This window comes from Pomacea canaliculata, linkage group LG3 (assembly GCF_003073045.1).
Source record: "Pomacea canaliculata isolate SZHN2017 linkage group LG3, ASM307304v1, whole genome shotgun sequence".
Classification (NCBI taxonomy): domain Eukaryota; kingdom Metazoa; phylum Mollusca; class Gastropoda; order Architaenioglossa; family Ampullariidae; genus Pomacea; species Pomacea canaliculata.
In genome coordinates, this window is record NC_037592.1 from 27248059 (window position 1) to 27269149 (window position 21091).

The window sequence follows — 21091 nt, forward strand, 5'->3', positions numbered from 1 at the left end:
CAGGTGTATACACAAGAAGCGATCCTGTGATGTAATTAATGTAACTTTATTAGCACGAAACATCAACAGCTGCCTTTTTATATTAAGACTTTCACAAAGTGGTCTCTGTGTGTGTGGTTAAGTACTTGTCGCCATTTCAACACAGTGAGATCAAGTGTCCCGGGTTCGTATCTGCTATCGCGGATGCTATTTTTGTAGCACGTGACCAGCTGTTTTCGCAAAACCTTATTGCCAGCTCAGCGTAAACCATCAATTTACCATCTCACTGCTCGCTCAGAGAAAAATCACAGTTTTCTTTTACCAGGACGATTATACGACCTGTTTTTGCGGCGGCAGCCAGCTTTCATTTAATACCAAATAGATCAAGGCGATGTCGGCGATAGAAAAATCGTTAGCATCGTTTTATCAACACACCACGAGACTCTTACACGGCGGTCAGTCAGCGGCCGAGTTCGCTCTGGGGTCAAAGTTCGTGCTGTCGGATCGATTCCGCGCAAGGTTTGCCTGAAGGCGGCATCAGACCCGAACAACGAGTAAACACGTTTACCTAACTTTTGCTTTCCGCTTGACATGAAATTGAACAATTGGCAAGTGAACAGTTTTTTTCTGCTGGCCTTGGCATCTACCTTGCCAAAAAAAAAAAGACTAGGTTGCTAAACAGCTTGGAGAGTCAGTTCACGAAGTTCGTGTGAGTGCTTTCCTCTGTAACAAAAGACCTTCAGAGATGCCGAATGCCGCGCACACAAAGAACACGTGCCGGACACCACAAATGTCTGGAATGGCCATGAATCGCCTCGCCGTTTCTAATAATAGACATCTCTCTCACCTCCCCTTCTCCAAGCTTCAGCGCACGTGCGCGACGGACATCTCGCGCTCGCTCGTGCACTGTCCATAATTTATGAATAAAAGCCACATGGCTGCATCGATCTGTCTGCGACGATCTCCTCCGACTGGCACCAGCAGGTTCAACCCCTCCTCCCCCCGACATCCTCTACCCTCCGTGAGCCAGCTCTATTGCGAGACAAGCTCAGCGCCTATTTCTGTTGAGAGCGAGGAACGGTTCGGTTCGCAAACCTTGTCTGGTGCCAGAGGCACACACGCCAACTGTGACCGCCACCCGCTTACCCACACCGGTGACAGAGCCAACAACACTTCGTCCCCCGTTTTGTGCAATCAATCCACGCGACCGCTCAGTTCGTCGCGAGACAAGTGTGTGTGTGTCGTCTGCTTTGGTGCTCCTCCGTGCTGGAGGGACAGACTACAGTCTTTGCGTTTTTCCACCCGTCTGTCTGACACTGCATGCACGACCTCACTGAACCGCACAAGCAGCTCGGGTGGCTTTGCTGTTATCGACAGGTTTTTACAGCCGGCGCGCAAAATCAAAGGACCAGCCAGGCGTCAGACTGTAATGTAAGTAACAAAGGAACTAAATTATTTTTATTTTTTTTTTTTAATTGTTGTTGCCTTTTGTTCCTCCTGTATCGTGACCCACTGTTTTGTCTTCCCTCTTGACAAAGGAAGATCATTCAATTAACTGTTCCGTAACTAGTGGCACGAGCAGGCTGTTCGGGTGGTTTAAATTGGATAGACAATAATAGGCAGTTGGGTAGACATTTGTTTGCTGAGAGACTATATTTGTCAGCGTTGAAGTCGGAGGACGAAGAGGATATGTAACAAAACATTCTAAACTTTGTCAACTTCTCTTTTGTGTAAAGACTGTTTGTGTGAGTTTTACTTCGTCGGCATTTACAGTCGTGCCAGCATTTAATGTGGAAAAAATATGTAGCAGTAAACGCATGAATGGAGACATCTCGTCGTCAGTTTTACAATGAACGTGATGAGAGTAACGAAGATATTCAGACTTCAGGAAACTTGAAGACTGATGATTCGTCTTTACCAGAGCTGTGCTAGATGGTTGCATTATTCGACTGGTAAGTGATTTTATCTTCTAGTTATTTTGCGCCATGGAGAGGAGGGTGAAACGGAGTACCTGGGAATAAAAGCCTGACGGCTAGCCGTGAGAACAGGTACTACACTCAGAGCCCCGAGGTGGGATCTGAACCCTTTACTTTCCAATCTCGCTGTATTGGTGACCAGCGAGCCGCTCCCCCACCCCACTCTTACTATTTGTTCGGTAAGCAACAATGCGTTTATAACACAGACTTGCGTAGAAGTGTTTGTGTGCTCAGGTATAGCAACCTTTGATCTTTCTAACCGCAGTGTGCCGACGCCAATATTTCAACCCATTCCCTTCTACTTCAGAAACTGTGTAGATATACAAGCTTTAGAGAGGTGAAATTTTAAGAGATAAGCAAGGTCTCCAAATGACAAGGATTGTGAACATGCTGCTGTGACAGTATGTATGAGGTAACGTGGTGTAGGTCATACACTGTAGAAATAAAGTGTGTGAGAGAAGATGACCATGGTATCATCACACATACCTGCCACAAAGATCATCTCTTCCCACACCCGCTATTACAGCTCATTCGTTTCATTTATTATTTTTTCGAAAAGAGAAAGATTTTCGGAAAATTGAAGAAGAAAAAAAAAATAAAATTGATACTAGCCGCGAGAATAATATATCTAAAGCATTCTGTATCTCGGACAATGCAAGGCGTGAAAATAGGCTTATTCTGCATATCTGACCACCCCAATCTCAGCAGTCGAAAGGAAATGCGATCATCATCCAGATTAATGTCTGATTCCTCTCCATCCTCCTTCCCCGCCCCGTATGAGGTAAGTCTTCACCCGTCTGTTAGTTGGCCGGACAGGAGGGTGCTTGCTCCACCCCACCACCATGAGAACCGGTTTCCCGGCAACCTGTTGAAGTTCCTACCGATCATCGGGGGGAGCAGGGGAGGGATGGAGATTGGGGGCGACCCGTGACGGCAAGCGTTTGTCAGCGCCGCAGCCAGACCCAGCGGGCTTGTCACTGCAGCTTCCGCAGTCACTGTGGTGCTGGGTGACTCATGCAAGGCAATCCCCCAGATGGAGCCTCTCCCCCCATCTTGTGTCTCACACACACACCCATCTTGCGCCACACCCCGCCCTCCACACATTTAGCTTCCCAGTCTTTCCAGACTCACCTCCCCTTGCCTCCCCTCCCCCACCCCCACCTCTAAGTGGCAGAACTGAGCTCTGAGATAAGAAGCAGAATGAATGTCGATGCAGGTTCGCGTCTAGCAGCGCCACCTATTGATCCGAAGCCACGTGTGACAATAAATGGAGGAAACAGACTTAGTCTCCAATTGCAGTGAATGATGATATGTGAGTCAGCCGGCGGCACTGGGGGGAGACGCTAGGCCTAACCCATGTTGCTTCTGAGGGAAAAGCCCTCTGATATCTGTCTTTGTACAATTTTTATTATATTTTTATTGTTTAATGTCTGTGAAATTCGATGATCTTTTTTAGTGCTAAAAGGGAAAATGAGCGAAATTAGCATGACTAATTTTCCCATTTCCGTTTCTGATTATTCCCAGTGCATATTCTGCTGCTTGGAGTACAACATATTATGGGGCTTATAGAATTATCCCTGTCTAAACTTCTTCTCTGTAGTACATCAGCAGCAGTAGTTACAGGAAAAGATGAATCAATATCAGCAACGCAATTACATCAATAGTAAATATAATAACCCGTTAGAAGGAATTTCATTTTGTTTCGAAAGAATATGTTCTCTTAATGCATCGTAGCCCTTCGGTGCTAGATCCCTAACAGGTTTGCCGTGGGTTACATGCATACACACAAACGCGCACGCGCACACACTAAAAAAAAAATAATAATTTGACTAAACCTAAAGGTTTACTTTATTAACACTTCTCAAAATAACCACAAGTGTGGAATTTCTTTGATATGAAGGCTCCACACACACATTCACATCTCAACGTTCGGTGCTCCTCACGTATTGAAATAATTTTATTTTTTATTATTATTATTATTTCGGGAAGTTGGGGTGGCGTTTGTGTACGCCCTGCACACTACCCGACCCCACCCCTGCCCACAGCGTAGTATGTTCTTGCTTAAAGTCTGTTCGTGTATCTCCACAGCGTGTCCAGCATGGGCGAGAGCGGCTTCCACGACCACTTCGACGACCGGCGGCTGGCGCGTATTAGCAGCGGCGGCATATCGCGCTCCGGCCGTCGCTCACCGACCTCGCACAGCGACCACAGCGTGCTGATCCGCACCAGCCTGCTGAAGGTGTCGGAGGGCAAGAAGGCCAAGAAGATTCGCTTCTACCGCAACGGCGACCGCTTTTTCCAGGGCATGGTGTACGCCGTCAGCCCGGAGCGCTTCCGCACCTTCGAATCGCTGCTGGCCGAACTGACCAACTCCCCCATCTGCGACAAAAACGTTATGCCGCAAGGCGTGCGCCACATGTTCACTTTGGACGGATCGAGAAAAGTCGTCAGCCTGGAGGAGCTGGAGGAGGGTGAGAGCTATGTCTGCGCCTGCACCGACCTCTTCCGGCGCCTGGACTACGCTCGCAGCTGCAGCAGCCCCAACTGGAGCGCCAACCGGAAGTTCGCTGGAAGGGAGGCGACCCCGGGTGGGGGCAGCGGCGGCGAGGTGTCACGGCCTTTGTCTACGAGGGCGGAGCAGCAGGCAGCGGTAGAGGACGAGATTAAGGACTTCATCAAGCCCAAGCTGGTGACGGTCATCCGCAACGGCTCCAAACCGCGCAAGGCGGTGCGGGTGCTGTTGAACCGCAAGACGGCGCAGACCTTCGACCAGGTTCTGACCGACATCACGGAGGCCATCAAGCTGGACAGCGGTGCCGTGCGCAGGATCTACACGCTGGACGGCCGACAGGTCAGTAACTGGGCGGTTATCCCGGGATATGGGCGGTGAGAGTGGTTTAACTCCAGTAACCAGGGTTGCCTCCACACCACAAACTCCAGCGCGCGCACACGTACACTCAGACACACTCACAGACACCAATGTATTGTGGGTCAGAGACACCGATATTCTAAAAATGCGATTCTACATATGCTTACGCTCTGATATTTTATTTAATTTTTTTAAACCACGTGTTTATTTTTTTTTTTAAGTATGCGCACGTTTTATGACCTTTTTTTTATATGCCAGCTCGAACTTTCTCTCTCACACACAGAGAATCTGTAAGTGTTAAACATATGGAGTGGTCTTTACACGACATTTTACTTAACGGCCATTACTAATAGTAAATGCAAACCTGCATATCTACTTTCCAGAGTGGCAGAGTACGCCATGTAATCTACATTACAATAATTCCAAAGTAACCCCAAAAATACAGAGTTGAGAAATTCGCACGCGGCGACCAAAAAAAAAAAAAAGTTTACAACACACCCAACCCACCCACTCACTCACTCACTCACTCACTCACTCCCATTCAGATTTTGGATTGAAAACTGTCAAAAACGATGGCTCGATATCGATATCGGTCACCAACCCCCTTCCCGCGTCCTTTCGTTTCGTAAAATCAGTTTCCCCATCCACCCCTTCTGGTGCCAATCCTCTGTCACAACAATATGGCGCACTGAACCTGACAAAACATTTGCGACACAACCCGATCTGATTTTAACCCCGTATGAAAGCTGTCGGCATTTCTCCTGGGCTCGGCAAATGCGCTAAATGGCCCTTTAATGCACCACTGTGACGTAACGCAGGCTCGAAGTGTCAGCGCCCAGTGACGGGCCACCGCGGATCGATAAGTCTCGTGGATTTATTTTGTTTATTTTTTTGGTAGTGAGATTCCCCAGGGAATAACTGCTAACAAGATTACTTTTTTAGGGCTGTGTAAATACGCGACATGGTCTCTGACCCCGATGAGCAAGAAGCTGGCGGGGATGCGAGGTTACGTGCAGTAATGAACACAAACGTGTTACCGAGGGAACTCGTGCCAGAGCGCAGGCAAGCAAGTATGTAAAGGAAAGACCGCGAAAGTAACACATCACATTCATTTTGTGTACACATCGCGAAAAATTAAAACAAATTATCAAAGAGCTAAATAAGAATATTTTTTTTAAAAAAAAAGTAGGGGCTCTTTTGTCGAAAAAAAGGACGAAGGTGATCTGCATAGATACGTTGAATGAAAGGGGCACATTAATGTCTCAGCTTTAATCACTTTCAATCGAGGGCCAGACATTTAGGTTCTAGATCTTTCCAGCGTCTTTTCATACGGACACTGAACCAGACAAACCCACAGCAACCTAGAGGTGCCTCTTGAGAGAAAGAAAAAAATCAAGTTTCATCGGCTCTTCACGTTAGAGGTGAACTTTGTGCGAGGCTCTGCCACCGGAGGTTTCACAAATTTTCTTTTGACAGCCCCTCGGCTTCGAATTACCTTTAGACGTTAATGTGATTAAAGAACGCGAAGCGATCGAAGAGTTATGGGCCTGTAAACTGTTTGTGGTAATCCGCCCTTATCCCACAGAGAGAGATTTCACGGAGATGGTCCGAAAATGCCTCTGTAGGCCATAATCGTCATGATAACTTTGTTATCGCTGTAGATAAAGGCGAAGAGTTAAGTTGTCCCAGCCTTCTGGACGAAAAGGCAGTGAATGTAATTGGCTCACCGTGCCAAAGGAATGGTCGGTGGAAAAAGCCTTAACCTTTCCTGATAAGTCAGGTACTCAATTCTTCGAATCATCTGATGGTTAGGAAGGAATAATTTGTTTAGCCACAGGCTCATCGAGCATCTGTATTACATTCCACAAGAAAAATAACGATGAAAAAAAAAAAACATCACAATTCAGCGTGCAAGTTATTGTGCTCGCTGTGAACACTACCATGGATGTGTGATTTATCATTCATACAGCACAATTAGCTGACTGCCCACCCCCGCTCTCTCTCTCTCTGTAAAGGCCTTGACTGATAAAGATTGTAGCAGGCGGTGACAATGGCTGCCGTTGTGAGAATCTGCCTGACGTCGATCGAATTGTAGGAGTAAATACACATTTCTCTTCCTGCTTCAACTGTATAGAGAGAACCTTCTGTTATAAGATGTGTATTTATATCGACATTTCGAATGATGTTGGGTGGTACAGCTACTGCACCGCAGGCGCAAAACAATGTAGAGGCATCAATTATCTTGCGACAAGCCTCGGTCTTGCTGGATCACGCCAATCCAATCATTGTGTAAATCCATGGATGATATTATTATTGCCCGTTGGCGGCGCTGCAGCAGCTTTAACGAGACCGGAAGTGGTGTGCAGTGAGACCGAGGAAGTGTTCGTCAACGAGAGAGGACCGTCTGTCCATGGGTTCCTATGACCTTTGGAGTCTAGCTTGTGTCATGACGGTCGTTAACTTCGCTGGTGGCACGCCTTTAGTCGATAGTGATGATCCATTATCTGCTTTTTGAACTTGCTTGTGTTACAACTATTTTCTATATATATGAGAATGAGACATGACAAGGAAGGACAGACAGACTGGTTGGTAGTCAGCGTGAATAAACGCCTCACTTTAATGTTTCCTCCTCTTCCTTATCGCGAACACACTGCCATTTCTTCAATTCATGTCCTGTTAACAATATTTATTGTGTAAAGATCCATACGGGACAGCTTGGATGATGAAGAGTCGTGGATCATACTATGACACTCGTGGTTACATGTCACAACCTTCCAGCAGTCGCTCTTCCCCTTAATTTTCAAAGAAACGTTTTTGTCGAATAGGTCAGCCAATTCTTTTAATATGACGGGTCAGTAAAATTACGAATTCCAAATGTATTTATTTATTTGACAGCATACGACTAGGTTAAGAAGACCATATGAACATCGTCATCAAGTCGTCGTCATTGTCATCATCCTCGTCATTATCACTTTCCCTGCACACGTGTCCAGTCGACTTTGTTCATGTTGCCTCGCGGCAGCCAGAATCGCTGCACGTGCAAAAAGAAAAAAAAAAGTTGGAACTAGAGCAGCAGACAGCCGTGTGTGATGCGCGATTCCGGTGACGTCATGGCCACAGATAGCTGGAGCCAGACTGAGCCGAGAGGCCTGTCGGTGCAAGCAGCGAGTTGTTTGGCGAGGGGGTCTTTTTGCCCCCCCCCCACATCCCCAACCACCCTCACTCCAGTCCTTGTCGCGCGGCGGATCACAAGGGAGGTAGCGCACGCATGCGCACTCACGTGCTACTGGCTTCATATCGTCATCCCCAACGCGGCACTGAAAGGAAAGCGACTCATGTTCCCCTCCCTCCCTTTTTGGGGGGTTAGGGGGGACACAAGATGATTACTGAGGCGCGTCTGTAAGGGGTCTCGCGCCTGCAAGATCCAACCCTCCCCGGTGTTGCGATACCAGTCTGATTGACCGTTGCACGTAATCAAAATCAATCGAGCCGAAAAACGGAGGACACGGAGAAACTTTCGCACCGCAGATCTCTTTCGCTTTTTTGACAATTGTAAGAACCTCCCCGACCGAGGCCAACGCGGAGCGTTCAAGGTAGTCGAAAGACATATTAAGTTCGGGTCTGAACGCAAACAAAGAACGCTCGGATATGTGAAAAGCGCACGTTGAAACCAAACTGACTTCATACAACCGTCGTTTAGAAGAAAGTAAATATACCAGAACAGACATGCAAAATGGGGAGAGCGAGAGAGGGAAGAGTGTTTTGACGATAACAAAACCGAATTCTAAGCAAGGAGATTTTTTTTAAATTTACGACTGAGTTTGACTGTCCTGCAAACAGTGGGATTGACATGATTATAGGACTGCGAAAGTGCTCCACGTGAGCTGTGACCGTAAAGACTGGTGCAGGTCAGGATACACAGGCATGAATAGAGCTCACTGGTTGTTGGGACAGAAGAACCTGTCATCATGCTTTGGGTGCACATTTCATAAGGTAGTTTAGAGCAAGACTTTTGTTGCGTGTTTTTTTTAAAAATAGTATTCAGTGTGGCTTTTATGTTAGCTAAATGTGAGATCTTGGACTTGTGTACCTTGAATACATAGTCTGAGACCGTAGAATGGGCTGGTCTCATTAAAATGGTCGTGAATACGTCTCTGGGATTACGTTTCTGATGTATGAAAGATGACTTTGCCAGAAGAAGACCATAAAAGCGTGAGATGATAACAAAATGTTGCTTGTAAAACTCACTCTATGCTAACACAGTTTGGGTTCGAATCTTCTCTTTAAATAAGTATACGCCTTCAGTTTAAAAAAAAAAAACATAAACAAGGTCCTTTATGTGCTAAAGAGACCTGACAACAAGAGAATTGAATGCAACGCGACCGATGCAGACAAGCGGGAGACAATTGATGCAGCGAAGGTGTTGATATGTTCCCCTCAATCATCCCCCCTACTCCTACTCCTCCAGCTGGCTAACTGGTCAATAGAAAGTCATAATATAGTTCAGGCGTTGTTTGCGTGGTCAAAGGCTGGAAACATGTCGGTGAGAGGTCTGTCTGTCAACATGAGGTGGTCGCTCTTTGTTTATTCACTCGTTGGGACCTCACTGCACCTCGTCGTGTCCAGCTTCCCAGATGTCGGTCTCCCAGAAGGAGAAGACTTGAACGAGCGGGCGTCAGAAGCGAAGTAGAAAGCTTCAAAAAAATCTTTACTCTCTCTTTTAATTATTTCTTCAGCCTGTGGGTGTGTGGATGAAGCATCCGCCAAACATACAGTCAATGACATCATCCAGGTTGCTCTGTCCACAAATCGTATATATCAGTATATTTTGTACCATCGACAGTCTAGTCCAGCCAGTCTTTTCAGTGGACCCACACCTTCTGTGTCTTTAGCCACAGGACGACTCCACTGCCAACAGAAGACAATATGGCGACTATCTGGAATCGGTGTTAATCTTGTGGCGCCAGGAATTAAATCTTGCGTAGAACGACATGGGCAGCCAGGTAACCCAAGCGCTCACTCAAGCGTGTAAAAATGTTCTGCACAACGGCAGTGTATTATCTGATAACTAGACAACTTCTGTCGTCAGGGTGAATATGCTTTGAGTAACATTCTGCTCAGCAAGTGAACTGCTCGATGTCTTAATTTCTAGCTTCATTTATTTATTATTCATTTAGCTAAGGAAGTGAGTCAAACAAAGATTTTTTTCTGACGCCTGCCTGCACTCATGCTGCACACATACGCCAAGGCAAATTATATTTTCTCTTTGTCCTTTTTCTAAAATAAAGTGAAACTGTGTATGATGATACCATAACGTTAATAGAAGAGGAGTTGGAAACAGCAAAAACGAGAGAAAAAGCACTCAGAGAACCCGCTCGAGAGAGAGAGTGAAAAAAAGACAGAGGTGCAGGCGAGAAAGAGACTAAAGGCAGGAGAGCTTTGTTATGTAACCTGCAGCTGCGACTTGCCATCAATGAGTCAGTGACCTCTCCTTTGACAAGACACTGATAATTTAGATCGATTCCCCACCAGCTGTCACCTCTCCTTCCTCTCCAACAACAACCCCGTCGCTCTCTGGGGCTCTTGTTTCACGCTCACGCGCAAATGTGCGTGACAGACAAACGCGCCTGGTGCTGGAGGCTGCCGAGGGCTGTGGGAAACAAAGGGCGATCTCCGTCATGAATAATAAACAGGCCCCTACGAACAGTTTATCAACCCATAATATTTTATTGTTTATACAGTTGCGGTGATAAACAGTTTCATGTACTGACTCAAAGCCAAACGAGTAGCCATTTGCAAGACGGACTTATCGAGTAATAGCCCGTCAATACGTTGTTGTTGTCGTCGCTGTCGTCGTCGCGGTCGTCGTCGGGGGCACCGGCTATGGCTAGATATCATGGATACTGCTTTAGGATATGGTCAGGGGTTTGTTCTGGTCTGGTTCATAAGAGCACACTGGGGTATAGACATCAGGTATAGCTTCCGGTAAAGACAGTGCGCCCGTCAATTATTCCTTGAAATATGGAATCTACAGGAAATGAAGAATATTTTAGGAAGTAAGCTGGCAGCTGTGTACTGTTGTTTTATGGACATAGGATATAGATATTTCTGTCTGTCTGTTTACCTTATGTTGACTTATGCATGTATGTATATCTAGACCTGCTGCGTACCAGAACCGGATTGCATGAAATTCGATGTGTGGATTGAAATATCTATAAACGTAAGAGGGCAGATTGATCCTACGAGTATTTTTTTTTTATGAGAAAAGAAGCACTACGATACGTTTGTCCTATCTGCATGCTGGTCTTCTGTTTTCCTCACAGGTAATGACTCTGGCAGATTTTTTTAAGGACGAGTCTGTCTTCATCGCCTACGGACAAGAACGACTGGCGGCTGATGACTTCGACCTCGACGTCAACGGTAGGTCCTTAAGCAAATTTCTCTTCCTTCTGTTCTTTGCTTATTGTCTTCATGGTTTCTTATTCTGGACATGTGCGGGTGGTCTACTCGCCTTGTCAACCTAAAACCGTGCAAACATCCGAGCAGTCGACAACCTTTTGACCTGCGCGCTCTCTCACTCTCCACACACACACATACATAAAGGAATGGGCAGCGAGAATGGAGGAGCGAGGGAGGGAGAGTGAAGAAAAACTTTGTGATTTCAGAAGTTCGACATGTCAGTGCATATCGATCAGCTGCCGTGACGGCCAAGCCACGTGACCGAGTGACCCTGAGGTCACCGAAATCCCCTCGCCGCTCCACGCCTCCGTCAAGAGAAGGCAGCAGAAATGGTAATATACCAACCATCTCCTTACACTTGCTCCTTGCTCTTTATAATCATGCTGTTTGGAATCGAAATAAACTGTTTGACATCAGTACCGTTAATTTTCAGACACACCTTGTATGTTCTTTCTACTCCTACTCCTAACTACTCCCTAATCCTTCTCTTACTACTCCTGTTCCAACTTCTACTAAGGTGTCTCCCCTTCTGGTTCTGATCCACCTACTCCTCTTTGATGCTGCTGTATCTCCTGTATCTTTTGGTCACTTCATGTCAGCCTTGTCTGCCGTTTCGACGGAAAACAGAAGGTTTGATTAAATCTCACAAACCGTCATGTAAAAGGACTGAGTTGACTGTTTCAGGGTCGGAGTCGCCAAAGATGGGTCTGTCTCCGAAGTTGCCACGAAAATTGAGAACTGTGTCAGCGGTGGGTAGAAAGCATGAGGGCAATCGTGCCTCCATTGGTCTCTTCCATTTCATAACTAATTATTCACTTCTGCACACACACACACACACAGAAAGAGAACGAGCAAAATTAACTATCTAAAGATCAGCCTTGAAAAAAACCGAACAAATTATGGAAAAGGTGAACAAAGTGGGTGAACTACACGGACAGACGGACACACACACACACACACAGATGGAGAATAATAATAATCCGCGAAGCTAGTCTGTCGAAATAAACCAATTGTCTAGTAAATAAACCCTAAAAAGGGTATCTTTTTATTGTGCTTATTTTGTGAGATTCCCTTGTTGATATGTAAATTTCCCTCACGGCGCTAGAAAATCGCTGATTTCTTCTTGCAGCCAAAATACCGCCAGGTCAATGGAAATGCTTCACAAAAGGAGGACGGCATGGAAGGTGAGTCCTGATGTGTCCTAATCCACAAGTGATGAAGCTTTTAGGCCTGCTCTTTGGGAACAAGGAAGAGAAAATGAGAATATGGGAGAAAGGCTGAATGTGGTATCAATTGCTGTCCCTCCATTACTACCGTCATTTGAAAATGCTTCATCTTTCGAGAACATTCTTGCAATCGGCATAATGTACTTCCTGTTAACGGCTGTCTGCCAGACAAAGAGTTTACGTAGATATTGTGGTTGGAATACAAAGAAGACACTTTGAATATCCTTTCAAAAGTTTTTTCTCCCTTTTTTTTTTTAAGTGTCTCCTCTGTACTTGAACCACAATATCTATAATATATATAATTTATAAACTCTTTAGTCGTGCTTAGCTTACTGAAGAATTCTTAAACTGAACATAAGATGATCTGTTGAGTATAAATAAGTTGATAAACAAAGGGTAAAATATGTACATTTTTGTGCATGTGTTGCAATTACGACAAGATATTTGTAATATAAGTTTCATTGAAGTTTTTGCAGTTTAAATTTGATGGTACTATGTATTTCTTGTCTTTTGAGTTGCGAAATATTCCCCCCTTTCCCGAATGGATTTTTGGCTAAAATAGCTGTTCATTGTTCACAGATGTTGACGGAATACCAGGCGGGCTGCTGGAGAGCTATGAAATTGGAAATGTGATCGGCGAAGGCAACTTTGCCATAGTGAAAGAATGTCTTGACAGGTAAATGCTTTTAAGCTCTCCATCTTTTTTGAAAAAAAAAAAAACAACTCCGACTTTCCTTATTAATTAAGCTTGACAAAGAGGGAAAAAAGTGTACATCGCTTTTTTGCACTAATTATGTATTGATTCTAATTCGTGAATGTTTGCTACTCCAGGAGTACTGGGCGCAAATTCGCTCTGAAGATCATCGAGAAATCCAAATGTAAAGGCAAGGTACGAGGAAAATTCGAATGGTGGTTCCTTCCCTCACCTTCCCCACTCTGTTCCCTACTCTTCCTGCTATTGTCAAACGTAATCTCTCCTTCCTTTCCTTTTCATCTCTTTCTTTCACTCCATGCATCTCCCTTTTCATTACAAGAAATGTGAAGACGTCTCACGGGGTGTCCATTTTCCACAGAAATACTTTAAAACTCTGCCAGGATGAACTCAGTCCAAGATACTATTTCTCAAAATCGCAATGAATTACCGCCTTTCGCTCTCGAAATACAGACTTACAAACATCACCGTGCATAAACAGATTAGAAACCTTTACATCGTGAATGTACGTTGTCATGGCTACGGCTAAATGGAGGGAGTTGGAAGGGCCGGGGTTGTGTTATTTAGATGTTTGTTTTCATGCCCCGTGTGCGGGCTCCGCTGTGTATTTTCATGTCACGTGTCTCACTGTGATTTTCTTGTCATACAGGAGCAACGCGGTGTTCGGCGAGGTGGCCATCCTGCGGCTGCTGAAGACATCCCAACATCGTGCAGCTGGTGGCCGACTTTGACCGCCCAGATGCCCTCTACCTCGTCATGGAACTGGTCAAGGTGAGTAGCTAACTGGCCCTAGGTCACGCGTTCGGTCACGTGACCCCTCCAGGTGTGGAGCTACAACAATGTCTGAGTCTCAAGCTCCTTCACCTTGAACTGTACTGGTCAAGGGTCATTGCTGCTCTGAGTAGTTTCTATTAGCAAAATAGAGTCCAGCCTATCGAATGTTCGATTTTCGTCGTGGTACTTTGATAGCTATGGCGAGCTGTTGCCTTGTAGCCGAATCTCTTGCTAAATTAAACCTGCACAATAAAATATCTGAAACTTTTAACACATTTTTGTAATGTCTCTGCGTAATGATTATCAAAAGGATTAAGAAAGGGAGAGAAGGGGTTGGGAAGACCACCCTGAATCCGTTTTGCAAAAGGTCTCATATTTTATGTCTAGTAAGTCAGTAAACACGGAAAGTAAATATATATAATTATAAATATTATATAAATATTATAACGATTCTACCTGTTTGAAGGTAAGCAGGGCAGCTAATCAATCATACCACTGCACTAACCCACCATTGCCCTTGTTAGTAACCGATTGGTTCTCTGCCCGCATGGACGCCACGCTGGGGTCGGTAATTGTTAGGGTCCTTGTGCCTGGTCAGTTTATCGCAAGACAAAGAGGGCTGACCTTGGTCGATACCCGGCATTGACATATTGACCGGGTGGCAATCCGCTCCCTGGGGGGTCAAGCTATAGCGTGCTGCCGGAACTAACTACAAGATCGAGTTGTCTCGCTTGAGACCGGCCGGACAGCCATGTCGCGAGGGGAAGGGTAGAGCAGACGGTTGTGAGGGGGTGCACGAACACAGGATGCTTGATTGAGCCACGTATGGATGCCCCGCTAGGACTTTGTACATCTTCCGGGTCAAGGGGCACGTTTGTTCTGCTAATGTTTTACAAATAAACCACTCACAAGTGCGTGACGTGGCTGCCTCGTGCTTGACAGGAAAGGGTGGGATGGAGGGTGGGGAGAGAAGACGTTGGGTACCTGGGTCATCGTTATTACAATGAACCGTTACTACACTATATTTTGAGTCAATGACAGGTAGTACACGATGAGTGCTGCTGTACCTGTTTGATTAAGGAAAGTAACGATCAATCGAGGCTACGACAGGTGCCAACTGTGGTTGTATTTTTCAGGGTGGGGACTTGTTTGACGCTATCTCCTCGGCCACCAAGTACACGGAACGCGACGCCAGCGGCATGTTGTACAACCTGACCAGTGCCCTCAAGTACCTGCACTCACTGTCCATTGTGCACCGCGACATCAAACCAGAAAACATACTCGTCAGTGGCTCGTCACTTGTATCATGCAATGAAATTTGTCACTCACTGATTATAGTGCACCCATATTCATAAATTCAGTTATTACAAGTCAATATGTCGCACACTCACATTGTTAAGGATCTAAGGATGTCATGAGAATGTTGGCTTTAGTTTAATGTTGATGTTGTTGTTGTTGTTGTTGTTGTTGTTGTGTTGTGTGTCATTTGGTTTCTTTGAGTGTCCTTTACTTCATTAAAACGATGTAGTCATAGGGGTGATACAGTATGACATTGCTATCTCTGTATATTTGTGCCATAACATCAGATCATTGTTATTATATACAATTGTATAATATTATCATACAGTTATCACTTATCATACCCAAACATAGCGGCCCCGTCAGTTCAGCGACCTTGACATTTTCTGACCTTTGCCCCGTCAGGTGTGTGACCATGGCGTCGGCAGCACATCTCTCAAGCTGGGAGACTTCGGACTGGCCACCGAGGCAACCAAACCTCTGTACACTGTCTGCGGCACACCCACTTACGTGGCACCAGAAATCCTGGCAGAAGTCGGGTGCGTGACTGGCTTCAGCCCAATACGTGTTTCAAAAGATTATAGTGGCAGGGGGACAGGGGGAGGGGGAGTGGGAGCACCAGCCCATTCCACTGCTTCTAAACACACCTGTATGGCTTACAACCTAGTGTGAATCGAGGCATGAAACCTGAGCTCTGAATAAATTCTTATCAATGAGAAATCTATTCGAGGTGTCGTGTATACTTTCTGTCGATTTCCACCCTCCACGGTCCACCCAACCCCAAACGGCTTGAGAGTCATACAACGTGTAATGTTCATGAAGTATTTTTCGAAGTACCTAAGTTTGTTTGTGTTTTTTTGCTTGAGTACGTTCAGGATGTATATGTATATGACATTTGTGTTTCTTTCTTGTAGATATGGGGTCAAAGTTGACATATGGTCTGCTGGAGTCATCACCTACATTCTCCTGTGCGGTTTCCCACCGTTCGTCAGGTGAGTTATTTTCAAGTGCGTCTTGCGTCGTACACACGTGTGATCAGGTGAGAGTAGTATTTGTCGCAGCCGGGTCTTTCACGCGTGACCTCTGTTTATCGATCGACCTGCGTGTCAAGGGTTAGTGACGCAGGATATCACGTGGTGAACCCCGCTTACGTCCCTCGTGCCACGCGTCTGTGTGAGTTTGTTTGTTTGTCCGTGAAACAAGTGTGTACATAAAATATTTTCCCTTGAAACACAGAACACAGAATAGCGTAGACGTTTCGCTTGGGTTTACTTACATTCAGATTAACAGAGGGAGATAATCAAAATGTCGCCACAAGAACGCTTGTAATAAAAAATTGATAAATATTACCATTCATAACGATGATGATGATGATGATGATGATTTTATACACACACACCCCCTATTCCTGATGTGGAGCTTTGTATTGTGATATATTTATTTTTGTAGATGGAGATTACTGTGTTTATAATATTAGCCTTTTGTGTCATAATATTCATATGTATTATAGACTGTTTATGTATTGCAACATTTTATGGTTATTATATCTTCTGTTTATAATTTTCATGCATTTTATCTTCTTGTAGCTGTTTTATTATGAATTTATTTTCATTGCATAAATACAAACTAATATCTTACGTCTCTCTGCACTTTGTCCCACAACGATTAACCAACAACCTGCTGCAATAAATAATAATAAAAACGACAGCGCGACTGAAGATCAGGATGAACTGTTTGACCTTATCCTGGCCTGCAAACTCGACTTTCCGTCTCCATTCTGGGATTTCGTTTCAGAACCTGCGAAGGTAGGTACAAAATATTTACACTGTCAGGTTCAAACCGACTGACCTTCACTCGTCTATTTAACGTGCACGTTTGTTGATTATTTTAAAGTGTGTGTGTTTGTTTGTTTGTTTACCAAAACAGTGTAACGAAAAAATGCATTGTGCACGTGGCTTGTTTTTATAAATACAGTTTGGTGTCATTTTATCCGTTTAGTTTTACAACAGGAACAAACTTTGAATAAGTGTAGAGTGCAGTCTTGTTTTCTTTCGTAAGAAAAAAAATTCACGGACGTAGTGTATGTACACACGCAAGTTCTGAAATGTACACACCAAAGATACTGAGCAGGCAAGAATGTGAGCGTTGTTCACTGTTAACACGGAGTCTCCCCCTAGCCCATCGCCACAAAGCTGAGCATCTTTCTACCCCTTTCACACACACAGATGTACGGGTGCACTGGGCACATCTCTTGTTCCATTTACACAGTCGTTAGCGAAAGAAAACACAATCTACACTCTCTGATACCAACTACGATATCACAAGGAACTGAAACTCCTGAACAAACTGTTCAAAATCTCCCTTTAATTAAACAAAACCCTGACGAGGCGGGTGGTGATGAAATTATTAAAGAGAAAGCCTTTATCGAGTAATTAGAGTTTTACCCTAACCCTAACCTCCATTTACAAGTGTACTTCAAAGTAAACAAACCGTTAGCTACATGAATGTGCAATAACCCAGACCAAACTGTTATCTCTGTCTGCCAGGACTTGATTTACGGCATGCTGGAGCTGGACCCGAGAAACGATTCACCGCTCAAGAAGTGATGCAGCATCCATGGGTCTCGGTGAGAGTATATATATACATATTCTGTCTGGTGCACTTTCGATATTGGAACCTGAGAGATTTTGCCCTGACATTTGGCCTCACCCGTTCACACACCCACAAAGAAGGGGAATCACAACAAAAAAGGTCTTAATGAATATTTTACTGTGTAAATATTTTTAGCGCGGAGAGCAGGACATAACTACATTTGCCCCATTTGAATTATCTGCCTCCTTTGTGTGTGAGTGTGTGAGAGAGAGAGAAATCTATTGATTACAAAACTATCGATTTTAGCAGGACGACGTTGCAAGAGACCGAGATCTCCATGACAACGTGGCCAAGCAGTTGACAGCCAGCGGCCGCCTGGCTGGACGCAAGAGGTCTGGAATGGCCGGCATCCGTCTCATCATGGTCAGTGTCACGTGACATGCTTTACTCCATCACGTTTATGTCGATCATAATCAAAACGCACCACACACACTCTTGGTAATAGTACAATAGTAACATGACATTACACAATCGAAAAAAACATTCTACACACAAAACATGTTAAAAACCTGTCAAATAAATTAAAGGAACTCGTGTGAGCAATGAAAAAAATATTAGTTATGCATTCTGAATTCTGCCTTGTTGCTGGAAGTAGTCCACATTGATGGAGGGTGTTGAAGGACTTGCTGGGCCTGTTCCTTAACCTGTTTTCTTTCACTGTACAGTCCACCCCACTCGACAAAGGCTCGCGCTACTTTCAGGGAAGAGGAAACGCCCCCCTTGCTCTCCAACCCCACGGTCAGGACGAGGTCAGCGACGACGAAATATTCTGAAGAGCCGCCCTCTGTCGCGTTACCAAGGAAACAGACCTTTGCGCCTGTTACAAGGCAGAACCATGGTTTACGTGTTCACACGATGTGTATACGAGGTTCTGTTGGAAAGCATTTGAAAGCAAAGGACTCGCGCCAGTGAGCGCAATTTCCTGCATGCGTGCGAGCCAGCAATATGAGATGTTTGAAATCGCCATTTCGTTTATGTCGGCCTTGGTTAAGATTTAATTTTGTGAACAATTGCGTGCGTGCCCATACTGCGCACAGGAGAGAGAGAGCACGAGATGTGAGAGAGTGCATGTGTTCATTATCTGAAAAAATTCCTGGTAACAGGTAACTGCTTCTTTTTGCCGAAAACGACGGCAGCTGCGAATCACGATGTCAAATGGCTGGCCCATTTAAGACTTGTTCTTTGGTCTGATATTTGTGTGGTGGTCATATTTTCCTTGGAGGTGTGCGATTTATTTTTTTTCTTTTCTTTACATTTTTTAATTAACCGATTGCCAGGACTGATGATGCGGCAGTTATTCATCTCAGGATGTAGTAACTCTGCTCAACATATATATAAATATGCACAAGTATATTAAGTATAAATATAACCTGTTGTCCTGGGAAATTTTTGCCTTTTACACAACCAAAGATAATGTTAATAATGAGGTGTTCACAAAAACACTCAACAGTAGCTCAGCTTTTTTTTATATACATATTCTTCGTATTCACTACCAGTTGATTGTTTAGTTCTGGACTTAAATATAGTCAATCTAAAGGTACAGTTTTTTTTTCTCTCACTTTAAATATATCACTGCCTAATACTTTTCTGTCGTGTAGTCGTCATTTAAAACTTAAATAAATTACTACCAATTGCAGCTTGGATATATCACTGGGAAACTCTTTCAGAGCAGTTATGTATAGTAAAAGAACCATAAAACACGCTAACATTACTCAAATTTTCTTGAGGCCAGCTTTTTGTCAGGACGGTCACCATCTCTTCCCTCCTTGCTTTTCCGTCCCAAACCCCCCTATGGGTTCAGGTACCCTAGTTAGCAGCTACTTCAATTAAGGGGTCTGGCATCAAACAGAACAGTGTGCAAGCCTTTGGTCTAGAACATGTACTCCAACTTCCCCATCTAAAATAATTCACACCAACCTAGGTTGTGCTGCTTAGGACATGAGATGTAAACTTCAAGGCTGAATACAGTGTAACAGAACCATGTAACCTAAGGACAGATAATGTACCGCCACCAGTCGTTCTATGGGAGATAATTCATCACTTGCTAATCAAAGTTGTGTAAAGAGCCCACTATTTAACAACGGTTAGGCATCTTCCGCGGCCAGCTTCCAACTATTTAAATATTTCAGTGCATAAGCTGTCCTTTGGCTGGTTACAATGCTTTACATATGCAATAGCCAATTGTGTTGCTCTGATTTGATGTTTTGTATTGTTTCCTCACTATTTAAAACTCGTGAGATTTACAGCTCTGATATTATGAAGACATTGTGATGGTGATCTAGTCTTTTGTTTTATCATCCACAGTCTTCTCGTTGTCTTTGTATACGATGTATAATAATAACCACGTGGCAATCAGAAATACTGTCAAGGTTTCCTATGACGGTTCTTTAAAGTTCTGTTTATGTTGGACACCCGGCATCTTGACATGTTCACGTGTAAAATTCGTCTGCTTAAAGCCACAACCATACATCCCCAAATAACCCATTTGGGCAAAGCTAACAAGAAGTTTTAAATTCCGTCGCACTTGTTATAATTTTATAATTTATTCTCGGTCACTGAAATATTTTTGAAGAATGGCTAATGCTAAGTTTCAGTTTCAATTAATATTCTATGGCAGCAATGATTCTTTATAAATTATTAGATCAGTCCTGCTTGGGAACAGTCCAGCTGAAGGGCATCATCAATAGCTTTCTTGCACTTCCTTATAGCCTATCATGAAGCAGATCCTCCCAGTATAAAATTTGGTAGCAGAATGCTGCATGTAGTCACTTGTATTGTGAAATTCATCAGTACTTTTATAAGACTTAAAATTAATAAGGCGTAGAATGATGAAAACAATGGAAAATAACATCAATACACTATGGCTGTGGCTCTAACGTGACAAACTTTACTCTCTCAATCTGTAATCTCTTCCAATAAAACTTCTGGTTCTATACATTTGACAGTGGTTGTGTTACTATTTGCAATTCAATGTGTGACTGTACTGAAACACCTGAATGTTCACAGATGCTATAGTGTTATGTTCAAAGCAACTTTAACTTATTTACATAATTCTTACTTTATTTACTACCTTTGTTATTAAAACACAATCTAGCATGTATCACATCACTTCACATTTCTAAAACACAAATCCCACACATGAAGA

The 21091-nt window shown here is 44.2% G+C and overlaps 1 protein-coding gene across 1 annotated transcript; it reads left to right on the plus strand.

Moving 5' to 3' along the window:
- Positions 1-494: 494 nt before the first annotated feature.
- On the plus strand, positions 495-20883 carry LOC112559593 (serine/threonine-protein kinase DCLK1-like). The gene is given in 17 exon segments (XM_025230925.1): positions 495-1410; positions 4044-4806; positions 11148-11244; positions 11490-11615; positions 11968-12032; positions 12413-12467; positions 13089-13185; positions 13341-13469; positions 13917-13992; positions 15132-15278; positions 15700-15833; positions 16209-16286; positions 17003-17099; positions 17841-17868; positions 17871-17920; positions 18196-18309; positions 18612-20883. Coding segments are annotated over 17 exon segments (2676 nt in total). The 5' UTR covers positions 495-898; the 3' UTR covers positions 18720-20883.
- The last annotated feature ends 208 nt before the right edge of the window (positions 20884-21091 follow it).